The sequence below is a fragment of the Triticum dicoccoides genome, chromosome 4A (assembly GCF_002162155.2).
Source record: "Triticum dicoccoides isolate Atlit2015 ecotype Zavitan chromosome 4A, WEW_v2.0, whole genome shotgun sequence".
Lineage (NCBI taxonomy): Eukaryota > Viridiplantae > Streptophyta > Magnoliopsida > Poales > Poaceae > Triticum > Triticum dicoccoides.
The window spans coordinates 744,269,371-744,292,366 of NC_041386.1; the positions used below are offsets into that span (position 1 = coordinate 744,269,371).

The 22,996-nt window shown below is 44.2% G+C and overlaps 1 protein-coding gene across 1 annotated transcript; it reads left to right on the top strand.

Moving 5' to 3' along the window:
* Positions 1-14,217: 14,217 nt before the first annotated feature.
* LOC119288371 (F-box/kelch-repeat protein At1g26930-like) lies at positions 14,218-20,522 on the top strand. The gene is made up of 5 exons (XM_037568005.1): positions 14,218-14,741; positions 18,139-18,484; positions 18,713-18,762; positions 18,844-19,957; positions 20,225-20,522. Exons 1-4 carry the CDS (start codon positions 14,276-14,278, stop codon positions 19,911-19,913), a joined length of 1,932 nt encoding a protein of 643 aa, XP_037423902.1. The 5' UTR covers positions 14,218-14,275; the 3' UTR covers positions 19,914-19,957; positions 20,225-20,522.
* The last annotated feature ends 2,474 nt before the right edge of the window (positions 20,523-22,996 follow it).

Here is a 22,996-nt window from a genome sequence, read left to right on the forward strand (position 1 = left end):
CATACATTGGTTCTTCATACAATGATCGGTGCAGAAGTTGACTCGAAATTTCACTGTACATGTGATACATGGGTTCCAAATAAATAGTTCTAAAGTAAGTAGAGCTGGTTTGTAACTCTCTTTTCCCTTTTTTTCAAAAAGGGGGTTTGCCCCGGCCTCTACATCAGAACGATGCATACGGCCATATTATTGATAATCAAAAGGTCCAACATAAGTCTTCAGGTCTAAAAAAGGAAAAGAAGGCTCACAAAGAGCAAGAATGCAAAAACAGGATAGCCACAACCGGCAGGCAAAACATAAGATAAGAAACTAATACATATCCTATTACATGACCGCCATCCAAGCCGGTTGAAGATAGCCCATGCTACCGTCTCTCATGGGATAGATCCAGGAACCAAATGCTCCCTGGCCTCCGTCGGAGTGAGTAGGACCACATACGGATCAGTGTAGTGGCCCAGAAAATAACCTGCAAGAAATGAATATTTGTTGTTCTGTTAAAAACCAAGTCATTTCTGCAGTTCCAAACTGCCCATAATAAAGCACATACTCCTACACGGATATGTCTCGTTGTTTCTGCATCAATCCCATCTAGCCACGTCCCAAATAACGTGTTGATAGTATTCGGAGGATTAATATTAAAAGCTATGTGGACCGACCTCCACAAATTTTTTGCCAAAGGGAAGTCAAGAAAGAGGTGTTTGATGGATTCATCATTATCACAAAAACTACATCTTTTAGATCCTGTCCAGTTGCGTTTTGCCAAATTGCCCTTAGTTAGAATGACTTGTTTGTGGGCAAACCACATTACACATTGATTTTTAAAGGCACTTTGACTTTCCAAACATGTTTCGAATGAGGAATAGTGCTAGCGTTGATAATATCCAAATACATGGATTTAACCGAAAACTCACCATTCTTAGTTAGTTTCCAGCGCAACTGATCGGGCTGTTGAGAGAGATGGACATCCATCAATCTTCTTACAAGATGGAGCCAAGCTTCCCAATGGTTTCCCGCTAACATCCTCCTGAATTGAATATTAAGAGGATTGGACTGTAATACTGTTGCAACATAAGCGTCTCTTCGCTGAACAATATTATAGAGAGAAGGATATTGGAGTGCAAGGGGCGTCTCCCCTAGCCATGTATCGTTCCAGAATCTTGTGGAAGTACCAGTTCGAACTACAAATTTTGTCCTGTTAAAAAAGACTGATTTCACTCTCATCAGTCCTTTCCAAAAAGGTGAATCAGTCGGTCTTACCATCACCTCGGACAAGGTTTTGAGTTGAAGGTACTTATTACGCACAATCTGGGCCCATGTGGCATCCGTCTCTACAGATAACTTATACAACCACTTGCTGAGAAGACATATGTTCTTCACCTCTAAATTTTCAATGCCGAGACCCCCATGATCTTTCGGCCTACAAATGATATCCCATTTAGCGAGTCTGTATTTTCGTTTTAATTCATCACTCTGTCAGAAGAAGCGCGACCAATAGAAATCTAGCATTTTTCGTACTCCAGCTGGTACTTCAAAAAAGGACAAGAGAAACATAGGCATACTTGTGAGAACCGAATTAATCAGAATTAGTCGGCCTCCGTATGACATAAGCTTACCCTTCCAGCAGCTTAGTTGTTTTTCAAATCGATCTTCAATGCACTTCCACTCTTTGTTGGAAAGCTTGCGATGGTGGATTGGTATACCCAAATACGTGAAGGGTAAAGACCCCAATTCACACCCGAACAATTCCTTGTAAGCTTCTTGTTCTTTTCCAGGTCTTCCAAAGCAGAACAATTCACTTTTATGGAAGTTAATCTTTAACCCCGACAATTGTTCAAACAAGCACATCACAAACTTCATGTTTTTTGCTTTAGCCAAATCATGCTCCATGAAGATGATATATCATCAGGGTACTGTAGGATAGGTACTCCTCCGTCAACTAAATGCGGAACGAGGCCACCTATTAGGAATGTTATTTATAAGGTCAGACAAGTGATGCCCCTAGTCTAAAAGTTAAAATATACTGTTGTACTTCCTCCATTCCTAAATATTTGTCTTTTCTAGAGATTTCAACAAGTGTCTACATACGGTGTAAAATGAGTGAATCTACACTCTCAAACATGTCTATATACATCCGTATGTGGTAGTCCATTTGAAATCTCTAAAAAGACAAATATTTAGGAACAGAGGGAGTAGAATGGAAGTGATCTGAAAGTGCACTAAGTAAACTTTTCTTCTAGAAAATATATGCACTCGCTTGGTATCTTGTGGGTTGCAAAAGAGTGGGTTGTACATGTATGTCTAGCTTAGAAAGAAAGAAAATATTAAGAAATGAACAGAGCAGGTGCACTTAATTTGTAATGCTGGATGTTGCCTTGTGGTTGATTACCACTGTGCTAACAAGATCATGTTTTGAAGAAACAACTATAAAAATAACAGATCCCATGTCACAGATAGGTTAGCAAGGAGAGGAGATCGAGGTGCTAACCAGGTGTTCTATTTCATGAGCCATATTGATTGACCTCCACAAGAAAGTTGTAACTAGCACAACTAGGGCAGAGGCCGAACTGAAAATCTCTCCCATTTTAAGATCCCCTCATGTCGCCCCCGCCCTGGGCGACTCGGGGGCTCTCCAACCCTAGGTGCCGCTGCCGCCCTCTCCTCCTCCCCTCCTCGCGCCGCCGCCGTGTGAAACACGCGTGGCAGCCAACGGCGGCGGGGGACTCCCTCTCCCGGATCCCCTTCCTCTGCAGGCCGCGGATCTAGGCGGCAGGTGGCAGTGTCCTGCGGCGCTCGCGGCCGGGCGCGAGGTGGCAGGCCTCGGCGAACGGTGGCGGGGCACGGGGCGCGCGGCGGCGGGCCTTGGTAGGCGGTGGCGGCTACGCGCGGGGTTGGCTCCGGGGCGGCCGCGTGGGCATAGATCCATCACGGATCTGGTCCTGCGGGCACATTCTTGGCCTCCTCTGCTAGGCCGGCGGGTCTAGGTGGGGGGACTTCTCCTTGCTGAGATCTGGCAGCGGGGTCATCCAGATCCCGGCAAGGATGGCGACAACCCGTGCACGAGAGATGGAGATCTTCGATCAGATCTGGGTGAAAACCTGCTATTGGCTATCCAAGGCCGATGGCGACAATGTCTGCGTCATTACCTTCCTGAAGGCATCGCCGTGGAGAAGTTCAAGGCCACTCTCTGCTACCTTCGGGGGAAACCCTAGATCGGTAGATCGGATGACGACGTCTCTCTGGTGTCGTTTCCCCCTTGGGGGCGTCAGTCTTAGAGGTGCACACGGGCTCAAGGGACCGGAGGACGGTGACTTTGGTGGAGCGGTGCTTCATCTTACACATTGATGGTGGCGGATCTCGGCGGCGTGGCGCTGTGGAGACTCGGCATCTGATGCGCGGAGATGGACTTGCTCAGTAGGAGGAAGCTGTCTGGCGTCATGATGGCGTTGATGGTAGAGAGGCCTGGCAAGGTCGGTGCTTCAGTTCTGCTCTGAGGATGGACCGAGGGATGATGGAGGTGACGGCCCTTGCAGCGTGTGGTGCTCACTGGGAGTGTGCCAGACCGGTGTGGGACCTAATCCAGGTAGTGGCTTGGATGGGATACCGGGCTTTAGATGTTAGACTTTGGTGCCATGTCTGTTTGGATGTTAGATGTTAGCCCATTAGTCCCGGTTCAGTCTAGAACCGGGACTAATGAGGCCATTTGTCCCGATTCGTGCGCCCAGGGGCCATGTGGGCCATTTGTCCCGGTTCGTCTGGACCTTTTAGTCCCGGTTGGTGCCACGGACAGGGACTAAAGGGTGCGATGCCCATTAGTACCGGTTCGTGGCACCAAACGGTACTAAAGGTTAGACCTTTAGTCCCGGTTCGAGCCACCAACCGGTACTAATGGGGTTTGAGGCATTAGTATCGGTTCATGGCACGAACCGATACTAAAGGTCCCATTTTCAAACTCCACCCCCTGATCGCCTTTTCAGTTTTAAAAAAAAAAGAAAATGATGAAAATGTCAAAAAAATAAAAATAATAAGTTTCCCATGTGATATGTGGTCTAGTTGTTGGGAAAATTTGCAAATGTGAATTTCGACTTTATTTGCAAAATCTCTCTAGAATTTAGTAAAATGGGCATAACTTTTGCATACTAACTCGGATGAAAAAGTTTTTTATATGAAAAATCATCTACTCAAAAAGATACATCCAAATTTTCAAAATCCTCAAAAACCTAACAGAAAAAAGTTACGGGGCTTTTAAGATCTAGAGTGGAAAAAATCGAAAAAATTTCAAACTGTGGTCAAACTTTGGTCAAACTAATTATTCTAGAATATTAGTGTTACTAAATAAGTATTTCAGTTATTTTGAATTTTGGTCAAATCTGGTCAAACTGTGGTCAAACAATGGTCAAACAATGGTCAAACTAATTATTCAAGAAATATTAGTGTTACTAAATAATTATTGTTTTTTAAAACAAAAGTTTCAAACTCAAACAGTGAAATGTATCACTTCATGCTCAAGCAAAATTCCCGAGGGTTAATAGGATTGACATCTTACTATTGTCAGGAAAACAACAAGTGTAGACTTGGAAACGAGGGAGAATAGAACCTGGAAGTTAAGCGTGCTCAGGCTGGGGGAGTGGGAGGATGGATGACCGTTCGGGAAGTTAGATGATTTGGAATGATGAGGGGTGATTAGAGATTAGAGGATAAATTGAGCAGTGATGAGGGGTGGTGATTAGATATTAGAGGTTAAAATAATTCAAAATTTTGAAAAAAAAATTCAAAAAAAATTCAGAAAAAAATCATAAAATTTCCTTTAGTCTCGGTTGGTGTTACCAACCGGGACTAAAGGGGGGAGGCATTAGTAACGACCCTTTAGTCCCGGTTCATGAACCGGGACTAAAGACCCTTACGAACCGGGACAAATGCCATGTTTTCTACTAGTGCTCAGACCTACGGGTCCATAGTTATTAGCTAGATGGCTTCTTCTCTCTTTTTGGATCTCAATACAATGATCTCCCCCTCTCTTGTGGAGATCTATTCGATGTAATCTCTTTTTGCGGTGTGTTTGTCAAGATCCGATGAATTGTGAGTTTATGATCAGATTTATCTATGGATATTAATTGAATCTTCTCTGAATTCTTTTATGTATGATTGAGTTATCTTTGCAAGTCTCTTCGAATTATCGGTTTGGTTTGGCCTACTAGATTGATCTTTCTTGCAATGGGAGAAGTGCTTAGCTTTGGGTTCAATCTTGCGGTGTTCTTACCCAGTGACAGAAAGGGTTGCAAGACACGTATTGTATTGTTGCCATCGAGGATAACAAGATGGGGTTTATATCATATTGCATGAGTTTATCCCTCTACATCATATCATCTTGCTTAATGCGTTACTCCGTTCTTATGAACTTAATACTCTAGATGCATGCTGGACAGCGGTCGATGTGTGGAGTAATAGTAGTAGATGCAGGCAGGAGTCCGTCTACTTGTTTTGGATGTGATGCCTATATACATGATCATGCCTAGATAACATCATAATTATTCGCTTTTCTATCAATTGCTTGACAGTAATTTGTTCACCTACAGTAATACCTATGCTCTCGAGAGAAGCCTCTAGTGAAACCTATGGTCCCCGGGTCTATCTCTTATCATATTTGCTTTCAATCTACTTTTATTTGCATCTTTACTTTCTTGTATCTATATCATAAAATACCAAAAACATATTTATCTTATCATACTATCTCTATCAGATCTCACTTTCGCAAGTGGACGTGAAGGGATTGATAACCCCTTTATTGCGTTGGTTGCGAGTTCTCAGTTTGTTTGTGTTGGTGCGTGTGACTTTTGAGGAGCCTCCTACTGGATTGATACCTTGGTTCTCAAAAACTAAGGGAAATACTTACGCTACACTTTGCTGCATCACCCTCTCCTCTTCGGGGAAAACCAACGCTAGCTCAAGACGTAGCAAGTATGAGCGCCGAAATTCCTTCTTTCGTCAAATTGGCATCACACACCATGTTTCTTTCCCTCACGCTCATCAGCAAAACGGCTCTGCCAAGCGAAAACATCGTCATATCGTCGAAGTTGGTCTCTCTCTCCTAGCACATGCATCCATGCCCTTGAAGTTCTGGGATGAAGCATTCATCGCTGCCACATACTTGATAAACCGTACCCCTAGCAAAGTAATAAACCTTGAAACACCCTTGAAAAAACTCTTTCATGAGAAACCAAACTACCATGCTCTTCACACCTTTGGTTGTGCCTGTTGGCCTAATCTCCGTCCCTTTAATTCTCACAAGCTAGAATTTCGATCAAAGCAATGTGTATTTCTTGGCTATAGCAATCTTCACAAGGGTTTTAAGTGCTTAGACATCGCTGCTGGACGTGTCTACATCTCACGAGACGTTGTGTTTGACGCGACAGTCTTTCCATTTGCTGCCCTAAATCCGAACGTCGGTGCTCTAATTCGATCTGAAGTTCTTCTTCTTTCCGAAAACAGCTTGCCTACTTCAGTTGATCAGGGGGACGAACATCTAGCTAATGATCCTTCGGGTAATTTTCATGAAAATCCTGCTATAAATTTTGGTGGAAATCCTATTTTGCGTCATGATTTTATGCAGCAACAAGAGACAAACACAGAACACGAGGAGGATCCAGGTGCTGCACCAGATTCTGATGGCAGCGATCCCGAAGGCGATCTGCCCTCGCCTGTCGCGCCAGGCAGTGGCGGCGTATCCGCCTCGAGGCCAGGCGGGCCAGCGGGCGCAACAACAATGTCTCATGGTGGGCCCCATACTAGTGGTGGGCCATCTGCCTCGCCATCTGCGTCGACGCGCCCGACCGGGCGGTCCCTCGACTCCGCCAACCAACCAAGTGGGCCTCGCCAAGTGGCCCAGCCCGATGCAGACGCGGGAACGGGCGCGCGTGCGCTGCCGCCAGCCTCCGACAGCATCCGCCTTGGATCGGGTGTTGTTGGATCACGCGCTGCTGCCTCGGACTCCGCCGGATCCTCTGCGCCACGTGATTCTGCTGCAGTTTCTGTGCCAGCGCTGAGAACACGGTCACAACATGGAGTTGCCAAACCAAAAATTCATACTAATGGTACAGTCAGGTATGACAAGCGTTTTGGAGGGCTTGCTGTCACGGGTGAACCCAACAATTTAAGTGAGGCTTTTGAAAGTAAAAATTGGAAAAATGCTATGGATGAGGAATATAATGCTCTTGTTCACAATAGGACTTGTAGTCCCTCCATCAAGGGGGAGAAATATCATTGATTGTAAATGGGTTTATAGAATTAAACGGAAAGCTAATGGAGAGATAGACAGGTACAAGGCTAGACTAGTGGCAAAAGGTTTCAAACAAAGATATGGAATAGACTATGAGGATACTTTTAGCCCCATTGTTAAAGCAGCTACTGTCAGACTTGTTCTCTCTGTTGCAGTATCAAACTATTGGAGTCTTCGTCAATTGGATGTGCAGAATGCGTTCCTTCATGGCGTTCTAGAGGAGGAAGTTTACATGAAACAACCACCTGGGTATGAGGGAAAAGGCAAGCAATATTATGTTTGCAAACTTGATAAAGCATTATATGGCTTAAAACAGGCGCCTAGAGCATAGTACTCTAGGTTGAGTGTAAAGCTTCAAAGGCTTTGGTTTTCGACCCTCAAAGGCAGATACATCTCTCTTCTTCTATAAAAGAGGCAAAGTGATCATTTTTATGTTGGTATATGTTGATGACATAATTGTGGCTAGCTCATCACAGGAAGCAACTAATGCACTATTAGAAGATCTTAAGAAGGATTTTGCTCTAAAAGATCTTGGTGACCTGCATTACTTCTTGGGCATAGAAGTAAAGAAGGTAACAGATGGTATACTTCTAAGTCAAGAAAAGTATGTGTCAGATATACTGAAGAGATCATGTATGATGAATTGTAAAATTTCAAATATGCCTCTTTCAACTACTGAAAAATTGTCAAAAGAAGAGGGTGAGCTTTTGGGAGCCGAAGGAGCTACAAATTATAGAAGTGTTGTAGGTGCTCTGCAATACTTAACACTTACAAGACCTGACATATGTTTTCCTGTCAATAAAGTATGCCAGTTTTTGCATGCTCCTACTCTTCAACATTAGACTGCAGTGAAAAGGATTCTGAGATATCTCAGAGGTACTATGAGTACAGGGTTAAAATTCACAAAATCAACCTCAACTCTGGTAAGTGCCTTCTCTGATGCAGATTGGGCAGGCTGTCCTGATGACAGAAGGTCTACAGGAGGCTTTGCAGTTTTCTTTGGACCAAACCTTATATCGTGGAGTGCAAGGAAGCAAGCAACTGTGTCAAGATCTAGCACTGAAGCTGAATATAAAGCTTTGGCTGATGCAACAGCTGAGTTACTATGGGTTCGAGCATTGCTCAATGAACTTGGCGTAAAACACTCCTCTGTTGCACACTTATGGTGTGATAACATTGGTGCTACTTATCTATCAGCAAATCCAGTGTTCCATGCAAGGACAAAACACATTGAGGTTGATTATCACTTTGTTCGTGAAAGAGTAGCCAAGAAGCTACTAGACATACGATTCATCTCTACAAATGATCAAGTTGCAGATGGGTTTACCAAGGCCCTGTCATGGAGCAAGTTGGAAGAGTTCAAGAACAATCTCAACTTGGTGAAGTTGTGATTGAGGAGGCGTGTTAAAGTGTATATTGTAAACGTATGTACAGTATGTGTATAAGCCGTACATACGAGATAAGGGTTGCGTTGCGTCTTGTAATCCGGTTGTTAGAGTGGTTATAGATAATCTCGTATATCTTTTGTATAGATCATTACTTGGAGATCAATTTAGCAACTACCTAACCACCAAACCCTGTAATCTATGTGCCTATATAAACACGCAGCGCGTCCCTGCTAAGGCATACGCTTCACGCCACTTTTACAATTTTCACCTTTGTCAAAGCCTTCATATTATCCATGAGCTGCTGGTGTCGGCGGTAGACTCGCACCAGACTGCAAGAAGTAAACATCATAATGCTTTTCCTTCTCCTTGATGCAGGAGTAAACCGCCACTAGCCAGCCAATTAGCCAAAGCTCAGATGCAACCTTGGGAGGTGAGGAAATTATAAATAGTCGAAGGAGGCTTAGAGGTAACTAATCTACTAGAGTACTAAAGAACTGCAAGCATCCTCAATCTCGATCCAAAGCTGCCACACAATATCATATGTTTTTTAACTTATCTCCCGTTTCTCCACCATTGATCCAAGCAGTACCTGTATTAGTTTAACATAGCAGTTTGGCTTGCTGTCGATGGGCACTGCTTTCCTGCCAATTTGAAAAAGAAAATGTTACATTAGATGCACTAATCAACTCTTGACTTTTGACGCCTTGTCTCTGGGTTAATAGCCTCACCGATCCAATCGCAGGCCATGCATTAGTAGTTTGCTTCAACTTGGCAGTCTAGCACGCAGTAAGGATCAACTTTACATTTGCATTGACTCGAAACAGGTGATGCTATCGTTCAATAGACTAATGAACTCACAAGCCTTTGACACATCTACCAAAATAGTTACATTTTTACAAGATGAAAATCACGTGCCATCAGATCAAGAGGATTGGTCGAGTGATTGTCGATCAACAAATCATGGTGAAAATTATGAAAAGTTATTGTACTCCAGTTACAAAATTATATAAATATCTGAGTTGGTCGTTGTCCCTTGATACACGGAAGTTACCTCTTAAGTTGCGAAAAATAATTTCCCCGAACTATGATATATCTAGCCTACAACTAAGCACTGCAATCCAGTCACAAGCCAAAACTCGAATGTAGAAATAAAATGTGTTCCGATATAGTAGCCAGCAAAAGATCACAGTGGCTACTTTGTGGGCCTTTTGGGTGTCAGCAGTTTGTACCGGGTAGTTCCAGCACGCCTCGATCTTGGCGTGGCATGCCAAGCCTCAGATGCAACCTTGGGAGGGGAGAAAAATATGAAATCCATGCGCGGGACTCATGCTCAGCAAGTGTGCAGAGTTCACAAGATAGTGGTTGCCCTTCCCTAATGGCTAGCCCCAGCATGCATTTGCATCGATACTGACGGCCTTAGAGCAAGCATCAGGAAACACACCATCTTGTCGTGCCTGGCAACCTGCTCTGCCAATTGTTAAACTTATCTCCCTGTTTGCAAAGCTGCAGGGGCGGTGCATTGTGAGACACGTGATGCGGGTCGGCTTCCCATTTGATTCGAAACGGATGGTGTTACCGTTGGATCCAATCGATGCTCCACCCGATCCAGTCAGAAGGAGGAGTTGTGGAGGAGGTAGAGAAATAACGCGGAGCAGAAAGGCAAAAGAACGAGGAGAGGAAAAATGAGTTTTTTCGCACTTAGGTGCCGTGCCCGGTGTGACTGGCGAGCTCAACAGCAACCAGCCAGCCACCACCGATGGCTTACCGATGCTATACAGACTTAAAGAGCGGTCCCAATAAATTATCAAAACTTAATATACACTTAGTTACAACAAAATATCAATATATGAGTTGCTTAATGTCCCTTCACCGTTGAGTCAGAGGCTACCTCTTAAGTTGTCTAGAAATTAATTAACACAACTATGATACGTTTTTACCCCAGGAAAAAAATACATTATATATAGTAGCTAGAGGGATGCATCAAAATCTTGTGATTAGCTGAGTCGATATATACTTATTTTGAGAAGAATAATATTTGCACAAAATTAGTGACTATGATGAGAAAAGCGGCTTAAGCAACCGATGTCATTACGAAGAACTTCTCAGAAAATGCACGAGCATTCAACTTCTGTTGCTGTGCACAAATATTTAGGTTGTTTCAAATTAATAACTCCTAGAAAGTCAAAATGTTTTGGATGTTTCTTCGGGCACTTTTTTGAAGAGTTTTTCTTAAGCCCAACAGGAGATTTGTTGGTATTCATTGATATGAATTTGGTCCCAAAGTGATGAATATCCAAGAGAGATATAATAAACACTCTCATGAAAAGATCTTGGATATGATAAGTTTGATTCCTTGCAATAGTTTTGCGATATGGAGATGATAATATGTGAGTCATATATGTGAGTAATTGTGGTTTAGTAAAAATATTGGTGTTTAGGTTTGTGATTCCCTTGCAATCATGTAAAGTGAATAGTTATGCAACGATGGTATATCCTACTAATGATGCATTATTCAGTGCTAGTTATGTTTAATGCATATTTACGACCGTTTTTGTTTTTTGGTTGGTCGATTTACAATCTATTTGCTAGCCTTCATTTGTACTAAGAGGGAATGTTGCTTGTGCATCCAACTCCTTTAACCAAAGTTGTGCCCAATGAGTCCATCATACCTACCTACATGCGGTATTTCCATGTCTTTCTAAGTAAATTTGCATGTGCCAACTCTATGTTCTCAAAATAATTTTCCGTTTTGTGTGCCGGTGCCGCTCATGAAGCGGCAGGGGTGGCCAATATTTTCCACACTAGGTATTTTATTCTCACGATGAGTATTTATTCACTTGTCATTGCACGAGAGTGTGGCAGGTAATAGAGATGCCCAACCCCAAAATGATTTTTTAATATGATGCTAGTAATAAATTTCTTGGAAAATATTGGTATGGAAGTCACCCGTGGATATGGCTAGCCAAGGACTGTGAAAAGAATGGTGAAAAAGAAATAAACTTTATTTTCTGTTAGGGAACCGCCTATAATTTATCTAGCATGAAATATATTGGGAATTCTCGGTCGTTTCCGTTGACAGGAAAAGCATGCCTCTCTAACTAATTTTATCTCTCAATTTAAACCTTGAGCTCTAGCACATCTGCAAATCTCTGCTTCCATCTGCGAAGGGCCTGCCTATTTACTTTTATGCATTTTTTATTTTGAGTCTCCATCTTCTCTTACAAAGCACCAACTAGGAAAAACTATTGTCATACTTGTGCACTGATGTAGCTAATGTTTGAGTGCATTTCATGAATGGATCAATGATTGAGCATAATGTTGACGCTCAAAAGTGGCACGATCATAAAGAGTAGCTTGAAGCTATGTTAAGATTAATTCAAACTTATTATTGAAATTCACCATGGAATGGCTCTCTTCGAGAAGATCAACATGGATATAAAGATGATCTAAAATGGAGCTCGGAGTTTGAGGGTGGCGATGGCTGATCCGACGAGGGAGGAGGTTGTAGGTGGCGGTGGCTAGGGGAACAAATGCGCTGGGATTTAGGGTTTGGGTCTATAAATGGACTAGGGGGTCTATAAATAAGGAAAAGGAGGGAGTTTGGATCCTCCGATCAAAATCGGACGGTCAAGGTAAATAGATTAGGTAGACCAAAAGAGAAACCGATGATGTTTTAGGGATGTTTGGGGATGATCCGGACCCATCGGTAATGACAGCCCGGTTCGGGTTCGGGACAGCTTTCGGACGCGCACAAGGGCTGGATATGGAGAGAGGTTATGTGGTTTGACAAGAGGTAATCGAAAACCCAGTTGGTCTCAGAACGGTCAACGAAGGCAAGGCGGTCCGAGAGAAGGTGGGGAAGGTAAAGGGAGAAACGACAACGACGAACGAATGCATGTTTTATGAAAACATGACAGCAGTGAAGTGCCGATGCAATGCAAATGATGACACGATGAAAGGCAACCAGCAAAATAAAATCCACGGCGACAACAAAAATAACTAGAGGCATCTGGAGCGTCGGTCTTGGGCTGTTACATGATGGCCATCAAGGGGTTCATCGAGAGATGCACCAATTTCACAACATCACTTGCACTCTCACTAAATCTCAGTGGTGAACGGTCTCAAACCTTGATGAATTTGTCGCTAAAACTAGCAAATCCTACTATGTCAGCTCACTCAAGCTACAAGGAGACAACATATTCAGCCTGCTTCCCTTTGTCATTGAAGGTTGACATTATTGCTGCCCTGAGCGGAATGTGCAGCCTGAAGCAGCTGAAGCTGACTGCAACTCAACTGGACAAGCATATCATCGGAAAAGGTGCATTCAGAATCCTGCAACACCTATGCATCACGGTGGAAGTGATAATTAACTAAGCTGGGCATCTAAGACGGAGCTCCGGCTGCTTTGTAAAAGAATCTAGATGGCTTTCCGGCACATCGAAGATCAAGTACTTTAAACATCTCAAGGAGCAGCAAAACATAAGTGGAAAGAAGTGGGTGGTGAAGTAGGTGGGTGGTGACACAAAACATAAGTGGAAAGAAGCAGCAAGGAAACATCCAAGACGTCGCAAGGTCTTTCTTTTTCTAGACAGCACTAACATCCTTGAGAAGTGGGTGGTGAAGTAGGTGGGTAATGAAGCGTGATGCACTTGCTTACTACTCCTATTAATTTGCATTGGCTGCTTCCTCCTCTCCTCTTCTATATTTGGTTATTTCGGTTCTAATCAACTTAATTGGCTTCTATTATTTCTCACAAGTTTAGCATTACAATATCCTAGTAGTCCCTCCGTCCGGAAATACTTGTCATCAAAATGGATAAAAAGGGATGTATCTAGATGTATTTTAGTTCTAGATATATACTACATTTCTTTTTGTTCATTTTGATGACAAGTATTTTCTAGTGAGCTGCTCGTCAAAGTCAAATTAGCTAGTACAACTGGGCAAACGGACGTGGGTGGATCAACCGCCTCTCTGGCCCTGGAAGCAACCCAGGGGACCGGCGACGTGATGCCTTAGATCTTTTATAATTGTGTTGTCTGAAAAATTAATATTCTAGACACCTTAATTTGTGGTTTGCCTGGGCTTTGAGAAGTTTACGTGTCCTCAATACACCTTTTATTTGTAATAATACAGTACCAAGAGGTAGTCAAGACATGGAGCATACACATGTTCAAATTATTTGAGAAAAATAAAACAGAAGACATGGCATCAAACAAGTGATGAGAAGAATGCTAATCAAAGGACGTGCACGTATTTTAAGTTTCAATATAATACTTGAGACGAAGTACAGCCTTTTCAAATCAAGAGCAGATAAGAATCGGATGAGCAAGACTGGTAAGCTATCTCAAAAAAAGAAAGAAAAAAGAGTCCAATTCCAAGTGTTTGAAACTATGTAGTGTGAGCAGCAGAGGCCAAGGTAATTAACAAGACAAAGCAGTGTGAGCGTCCGAGGAATTAACAAGAGGCAGGCATGACAGTAGAGGCACAGGAGCATGTGATAATGTAAGGAGGTGAACCACAAGAGGCACCAGACCACTTCTCCCCATCCCGATCTGCTTCCGCCCTCCCCTCGCCAGAACGCTACTAGCCACACTCTCTCTTGAGGCCGCCAGACATGTACGAGTACGACCCTGGAGGCAGCTCCTCGTCCCGGCCGCACGGCAAGGAGGAGCTGAAGCCGGAAGAGGTTCTCTACACGGCGTCCGCGTCCGCCGACCTCTACTCCTTGCACGCCCTGCTGCGGGGTTACGGCCTGGCCATGGACGAGCGCCATGTGTCCAGGAGCAACAAAGCGCACCACGGCGAGCTCAAGTGGTTGCTTGCGGCTCGGGCCTTCGTCTTCTCCCTCCCGCAGCTCCTCGTGGGCGGCCCTAAAGATGCTAGGCAGCTGCACCGGGCCGGCGGGCTGCGGCCTCTCCTCGACGGCACCCCAAGGCCGTACGCCGCCTTGGTCTGCCAAGCCTGTAAGAGGGTCGGCTCCGAGCCCTGCCCAAAGTGCAGCGAGTCCCGCAACAAGATTCTGGATCACGGCGTTATTGCCGACGAGCAGGACAAGGTTGTCCTTTTTTATCCAACCCAAGGTGACACTTCGCTTCTCTCCTTCCTATCCTTCCTATACAAAAAAGAAAAGAAAAACTCCGAGACTCAACTCCTGCTGCTGTTATTTTCTTTTGTCAGCGTTTTTCAGTTAGCACAATAAACGGTTTCTGTACATGACTTTTTTCGCGCTGATTTCGTTAGCTAGGTGAATACTGAATAGGCGCAGCCTCGATTGTGGGAGCAGCTCCTTCTTCTTCCTGGCCTCTTCTTACGCATGCACTAAGGGCATGTACAATGCTCCTATCTTAGAAGTGCCACGTAGGAAAAATGATGAGGTGGAGGAGAGGGAACTCTTAAAAAAGGCTTGTTTTTTTTTATTTAGGATAGGACAAGAGATGATCTCTTAGCACAATATGTCTCACCACATTTTTAGGAATAGGTAACTACTGAAGATATGGCTAAGAGATGACCCGTTCTAGATTTTTCTTGTCATCTCTAAATTACATGCAAGACTTAAGATAAGACTATCTTATCAACCATTGTACATGCCCTAATTAACCCATGGTCTCATGCAAGCACAACCTCAACGTGACCAACAGCCTATGAGCAGTGCAGTCTTATACTAAGGCTCCGTTCGGCAGCTCTCCAGCTTCCAGCTTCCGCGAGGAGCTGCGTGCGTTCGGAAGGCTGTGGCTGCTTCTCTTCATGCTGCATGGGCTGGCGCTGGTGGCTGGTTTGTACAGCAGCTCGGGATAAATGAATCGAACCGGTACGCAACTAGACTTCGCTCAACTCCACGATTTGGGCTTCGCGAAGCTGGACTTTGCTCGCTCCACCGATTTGCATTACATGGGGCTCCGCTCCGAGAAGCTTGCTTCGCGGAGCCGAGGCGTTCGGCCTAGCTCCTCATGCGGAGCCGGTGGAGCGCGGAGCTGGAGAGCTTCCGAACAGGGTCTAAAACAAAGACTCGAAAAACAATTGCAAGTCTAGATTAGTGCTAACATTGATCTGCTCACGGGATGGCACGACCTAGCTCACATCACGGCAAGTGCGCACATCTAGCTCACATCAAGCGTCGTGGGATGGCACGACCGGTAGCATCAGCTTAGGCATGAAATTTCCTTCTGTAATGACAGTACAAATAACAAAGAATAAAGTAGAAAAAGCAGCAAGCTACTTACTACACAAAACCTTGTCTCTCTCGTCCGTTTAAAATTGTTGTTGTACCATCATTTCTCCCACAGTGGTACGCTTGCGCCATCCACATTGTCATAGCCAAGGTTTTAGTGGGGTTTGAAAGAAAACCATTTTGGTTTTGGTCGTTCTAACTATATATAGTTGTATAAAAAGACATGGAAATCTATAGTATTTCAACTACCATCTACACCTACATACTAGTGGTAAAGAACATATGATGCCTTAGTGAAGTTGAGGGGTTGAAATTCATGAAATTAGTCATAAAAATAATAAATGAAATCCAAAACATTGGCCACAGCAGAGACCTCTACCTCCCGCGTCGATCTCTCATCAACACAATTCTCAATGTTAGTGTGTATAAATTACATCAAACGGGTGACTGCTGCCACTGAAAAAATTGGTGACCTGTACTGTGTGGTATTTTGCAAGTGCATGGGCAGTTGACCATAGTGAAGATTGGTGTCGTCAAGTGCACTAACGGCATCATGGCTATTTTTCAAGGCATACCACTAGCCACGCTCACCATAACTTTGTGTCTAATTATATATTTGGGTCATTTGCAATTCTGCCCCTAACTCAAACCACCTACTCAGATTTGCCTCTAATTTCAAAGCATGCTCAAATTTGTCCCCCTGCCGTTAAGTCACTACTCAGAAATGCCCTTCCGTCCAGTCAAAGGCCTTTGACCGTCAAAGGCCCATGTGTACTGTAGCAGACGGAAAGTGCTACAGTATTGGTCGGAAAGTGCTACAGTATTGTACTAAAGGGCATTTCTGAGTAGTGACTTAACGGCGGAGGGGCAAATTTGAGCATGCTTTAAAATTAGGGGCAAATCCGAGTAGTGGGTTCGAGTTAGAGGCACAGATGTAAATTATATTTTGCACCAATACCCATAAAAAAAGGACCTTGCGTTGTCAACACCTCCAGGTTGCCAGCGCTAGAGGCTCCTTCTTTGTATCTCCTCCTCTCACCAGTGTCGATGCGCTACTTAGCATAAGCTCCATGGTGGGTGGCGGCGGGCTTGCCTCTGATGAGGGGAGTGGAAGGTCATAGCATCGTAGGGCCAGGCAAGGCGGAGATGAAGAGGGAAGTGTCCCTCGATGGGATTCTGACTAGCGCACCGTAGCAACAAACGGTAGCTCACCTACTCCATTGTCTTCCATTCCTGTAGCAGCGACATCAGCTGACGTTTTTGTGCCGGCATCCACACTACTTCGATCGTATTTCCCCGTGGTAGTGTGTGTGGACTCATGTCAGCATGGTGTCGGCTTTGGTAGCCAACGTCTGACGCATCTGCGACATCCATGGAGCTATGCAGTTGACAGTTTCATGTCAATCAGGCAGGTGGAACATGTGCAGATCGACTAGCGCTTCATGTTGACTACCCAGCTTTTCGATGAAACTAGCATATGCATGCAAAAATGTTGATTTTTTGTTCAAATTTATATACTTGACTACACAATCTGAAAATGACTACACAAGGCTGCAGTTCTGACAGCGCCACTGCAGTCAGTGACACATGTCCTATAGGTAGCAGTCCCAACCTCTAGATGGCGTGGTGCAATGGCGTTGTTTGCCCCCGCATCCAGCTAGGATAGATTGACAAATACGGTAGGAAACTCCCAGATGGTGATGAGGCAGTGGGCAGAAGCGAGACTAGGAGGCAGCCCTCAACATGCTTCCAACGTTTTCTCCTACTCCCTCCGATCCATATTACTTGTTGCTCGAACGGATGTATCTAGTACATCCGTTCGATCGACAAGTAATATGGATCGGAGGGAGTACATTTTTTTCTCTTTATGTAGGCTAATTTGTTGAGCATCAATGCTTAACTTTTCTTGCCATCACTGAATAATCAATCATATATTGTTGTGCACGTCAACCGATCTAGAGGGCAGGGATTGATCTACCTTTTGAATAAATATAAAAAAAGAGACCAACCCGGGCTAGACTAGCCTTGGCATTTTTTTTATAGAAGAAAACTCCATGAGCACCAAACGCTCAAGACGAGTTGAACCCTGGTGGGCTGGCTGCGAACTCCCGCGCCTTACCAACTGAGCTACTCCCAGTTCTCACCTTTTGAACAAATATCAAACCAATAATTAACAAAATGCCTAGGATATGACCCAACCAGTCGCGCGCCACCGGCCTTCCGCATGAACAAATTGCTTGGTGTTGGCTTGTATTTTAGATCCTCCAACCGATCATGAATATAAAATGTTTTTGACAATTTTAATGTAGACCACATGCAGTCTGAAATGAGTGAACACCCACAATTGAAGCTGAGGTTCATGAGTGGAATGGCTTGGCTAAGATTTGAGGCGGATGCAATGACTAATCTCTTGAAGCTCACGCTCGTTTTTGATGCCATCCCCCAAATGGACCAACGGCTTGAACTTTTTTCGGAGTCTGAGCAGTGGAAACAATATCTACATGGTACTGCATTAATCAGCATCGAGCATATGACAGACCTTAGAGAGGTCTCCGCAAAATTTGGGGCTGCAGCTGCTGATCTAGAGTATGTCTCCAGTAATCATCCTATAATTGACGTGCAACTGGTGGATTCTGGTTCCCATGGTGATAAAAGGTAGTGCCAGCGCTGAGCTACATGGTTGTTGTAAGTCTTCAATTCTTATACGTACTTAACTGTTCATGCTCTAGACTTTTTGGCTGTGTGCATCTAGCTATGCATAGGCTGGGCTTTCTTTCAATACGATTGTATCACCTCGATATATCTATTCAATGAAAAGTCCTTTATCGAAAAAAACTGTTCATGCTCTGACAAAGCTATCTAAATGGTTGTCGTAACCTGCAGGATATCAGTAAGGTCACCGGAGTCCACTTCCTGCCCGTTGCATGTTCCAGGTATATATACTTTTCTAACAGAGACAAGTTGCCATCAGGATAAGGTGATAAATTACCCATCAATTTGTCGACTTTTGTCAGGAGCAGGAGCTGGTGGAGAGGTCTCATGGGGCAATATCATTGGTGTGATAGGTCATGACCTCTTAATCCATTGCATCCACCGCCTCTCCAGGTGGGAATATGGCGCCATCGCCTCCCTCAACCGTGATTTCAATTCGGTGGTTCGCAGCGGAGACATCTACCGCCTGCGTCGCAAGAATGGGGTCACAGAGCACTGGCTCTACCTCTCCTGCAATAATAATCCCCACAAGTGGAAGGCTTATGACCCGTCCACTGGGCGCTGGATCCAAGTGCCCAAGATGCCACCGACTCAAAGCTCCTACTGGGATTCGCTTGCTGTAGGAACCGAGCTGCTGGTGTTTGGGGGCTACGGAAGGGTTGCCTTGAGATATAGCATCCTTACCAATTCATGGACATGGCTGGCTGATGTGATGAACAACCCGCGGTACTGGTTTGGGTCAGCAAGTGTCGGTGAAAAGGCGTATGTCGCGGGAGGCAAGGATTCTTCTTCTGGTAATGTATTAAGCTCTGCAGAGATGTATGACTCCGAGAAACATACTTGGACACCCCTTCCAAGCATGAATAGGGCTAGGTACGGATGCTCTGGTGCGTTCATGGATGGAAAGTTCTATGTGATCGGTGGTGTTAGCAGTAGGCACGAGGTATTGACATGCGGTGAGGAGTATGACTTGAACCGGCGGTCATGGAGGGTCATCGACAACATGTCTCAGGGCCTCAACGAGACAATCATGGGGGCTCCTCTGCTACTTGCAGTTGTAAACAGTGAGCTTTATGCTGCTGATTACAGAGAGAATAATGATTTGAAGCAGTATGATAAGCTGGACAACAAGTGGATCACTCTTGGCAAATTGCCTGTACGGTCTAAGTACAAAGATGGCTGGGACATGGGTTTCCGAGAATGTGGTGACCGGCTGATTGTTATTGGGCCTCCAAACAATTCTACTGATGAAAAGGTGGTGGAGCTTCATTCATGGATCCCGGATGAGGAACCGCCTGTATGGAATTTGGTTGCAACTCAGCAATTTACCAGTGAGGGGCCGTTTTTGTACTGCGCTGTGATGGGTTGCTGAGTCAGTCCACTGAAGAACGACTCGATGCATGCATAATTACCATGGTATGATCTTCTCTGTCATGAACAATTCCTTGTATTTCCATGGTATATTTTTTATCTTTATTCAATTTGGCCCATGATATGCTCTTGTAGAAATTGTGTTATCAGCTTCTGAGTTGGTAATGATACTCTGCTTCACTGGTAGCAAATTTTTACTGTTTATGTATTTTTTTTTCATTGTTTCAGTCTTAGATATGAACTCACTCATGATGGTCATATTCGTGGGATTTGTTTTCCTGACACCATGTTTCTGTTAATTTTCCATTGCAGTGCTGCCAGCTGGGCGAGCCTCATTCTCAAGTTTGAATTTCCTGGGAGCATCAGTGCTACAAAAATGGAAGACATAAATGAATTTCAGGGGGAAGGGCCTAAACAAGCATCCGGACATTTTAGTTCCTAGCTATTAATTATTGTTGCAATTTGGATTCCAAAAATGTTTCGACTCTTTCCACGGCATTCTTATGATCTTCATTTTCATCACCAACTTTAAATGTACTTTATCTGTACCGTAGCACGTTACTGTGGGTTACGTTTGAACATCAAGTTGAGTCTCTAGCTTGCCCTTTTCTTTCTGCTGAACATTGTTCAAACTCTGAATAAGAAACAATTTCGAAAGCAGCACATCTATTATAGGCAGCTTACTGACTCAGCTGAGTATGATCTAATATCTTCTCGAAACGGTTGTGTGCATTTCATCTTACAGGCACCATTGCGATGTGTCGCAAGACTCACAAGCATGCAAGGCACCTAGTGAGCCCGGAGTCCTGACCAAAAATCGGTGGTGACACCACTATCCCAACTAAATAGTTCCAATTGCCTCCTATGTACAGATATCCTATTCACAAAGCTAAGAGGAAATTGGCGATGATGGATCGACAGTTTCATACACGTAGATATATATCACTACTGCTTTTGAGCGGCTCGCCCAGTAAGTCCTGACAGCAACTCATGCCTTTAGTGATGGATTGTATCCTCACGAACAACTCCACCATACCCCTCAAGGCCACACCTGCGACATCCGCCCGAGAGTCCTTCAGAAGTCTGAATCTTGTAACACATTTCAATCATGTCTTCTGTATCAAGGAGAAAATAAGCAGAGATATGGCAAGGTCTTTCGGTACTGTTCAAAGGCACTTGAATTAGGCAAGTAGTACTAGTGATACGTGTGCAAGGTTATAGCACAAGTCCGGTTAGATGCAAGTGTGATCAAGCTTGCTGGAGATTAGTTTAGAAACGTTTAATTACGACTAAAGGTGGATTTTATTGGCTCAAATGGAGCATCGAGAGATACAATATGAGCACACACCTGTAACATCGGCACCTGAGGTAGTCTTAGAGAGCATTTACTCATACTAAATCGCAACCGAGTTTCCGTGGCCGTCGGATCTGCGCTGCGTCGTGCGAGCACACCTGCCACTGACTCTCTCGACTCTGGTGCACAGGAGTCGATAGAGAAAGAGATGTCGCAGAAGCAGCGAGCAAAGGGTTTCTCGGCGGCTACAGCCAAATATTCAGAGTTCAGAAAGCAGAGGAAGCGACATGAAAATATTCAGAGTTGAGAAAACAGAGCCAAAGCAGAGGTTGCCACATGCAAGTATTCAGAGTTCGAAAGCAGATGCAGTCATCAGGTTTGCAACAACAGGTGCAACAAAAGGATAAGATCGTGATCACAGCAGAGCTGTGGTGCCACCAATAGAATTTACAAGTGAACAGTCATCAGGTTTGCAATTCAATTCAACAGAATCATTGGAAGATGAAGTTTCATGTAATGTGGAAGCATCTGTATCCCTGTACGGCAGAATTACAGCAAAACAGCAGGTAGCAACTCAAGATCAAGCCTTGAGATGTTTATTTATGCAGGCACTTCCTCTTGAGCTCACTCATGTCTCCTCTTTTTATCACTGTTTTAAATAGCCCGCTATAGCTCCGCTATAGCACGCTATAGCGTTTACAAAAGGTCTTGCGCTAAGAGACTTTGGTCCAAACAAATGAACAAACATTTTAAATAGCGCGCTATAGCTCCGCTATAGCACGCTATAGCATTTGGAAGAGGTCCGCCGCTAAGATGCTTAGCGCGCTATTTAAAACTATGCTTTTTATGCAATCAGTGCGTGCCCCCAGGAACTTAAGAATAATTCAACCCACCAGCTTGTCGTCATCGGCCACGTCTTGGATGTCTGTCAGATCAGTGCTATGGTGTCGACGAGGTAAGGTGGGCCGACGGCCCATCGTTCGTTCCGGGGCTTCCCGCGTTCTGGGGTCCATTTCGCTTGTGGACGTGTTTTTTTCTCCGCGGACATGAACACTTGTACGTGCGTGTGTGTGTGTGTGAGAGAGAGAGAAAGGTTCTGTGATGCAGGACGCTGTGAGCGTGGGTGTCCATGATCTACTAGGAGTACGCTATATGTTGTGCAGGGTGATGAAATCTGCAGATTGAGGTTCATTCCTAAAGCGAACCGTTCATAGTATAGTAGCCGCTACTCATTTTGCTTCATATCGCCAAGGTGTGTATACTCAAAAGTTGAGCCAAAGGACTGAAATGAGTAAGTTATACAACAGCCATCACTGCCTGCTTGTGGTCTTTTTCAAATGCAGGCAATTTTCTAAACAAATTTATTTTTTATGAGGCTGATCTCACTGTATTTTTTATTTGAATTGAATGCCAAGTACTCATATTCAGTCCTTTGCCACAAGCAACTAGCTTGAACTTTTCCGTGAATGAACATACTTCAAAAAACACATACAAGTCTTCTGAATTTACGCACAAAATTCAGATCCCGTAAGTTCCAGCTTTTCTGCGCATCACATGATAAAGATACCGGGAGACATTTGAGATTTAGATGTGCAGATAGAAACTTCCTTTGAACAAGTCTTGAAATGCCGACACTTAGATGGTGTCCACACAAATTCCAGTAGCTGTCTCTGTCCATCATAGTCGGTACTATCTTAGATATGAAGACTATAGGTAGCCCGTATCCACTCATCCCCTCGTCACAAAGGAAATGAAGCATTGTTACCCCCAATTATATATCAACCCACAAC

What these genes read in the sequence shown, in the direction of transcription:
- LOC119288371 (XM_037568005.1), top strand. Translation starts at nt 14,276, where the DNA reads ATGTACGAGTACGACCCTGGAGGCAGCTCCTCGTCCCGGCCGCACGGC. An exon ending in CCTTTTTTATCCAACCCAAG is followed by an intron (nt 14,742 to 18,138) that starts GTGACACTTCGC and finishes ATTTTAATGTAG; the next exon opens with ACCACATGCAGTCTGAAATG. An exon ending in GGTTCCCATGGTGATAAAAG is followed by an intron (nt 18,485 to 18,712) that starts GTAGTGCCAGCG and finishes CGTAACCTGCAG; the next exon opens with GATATCAGTAAGGTCACCGG.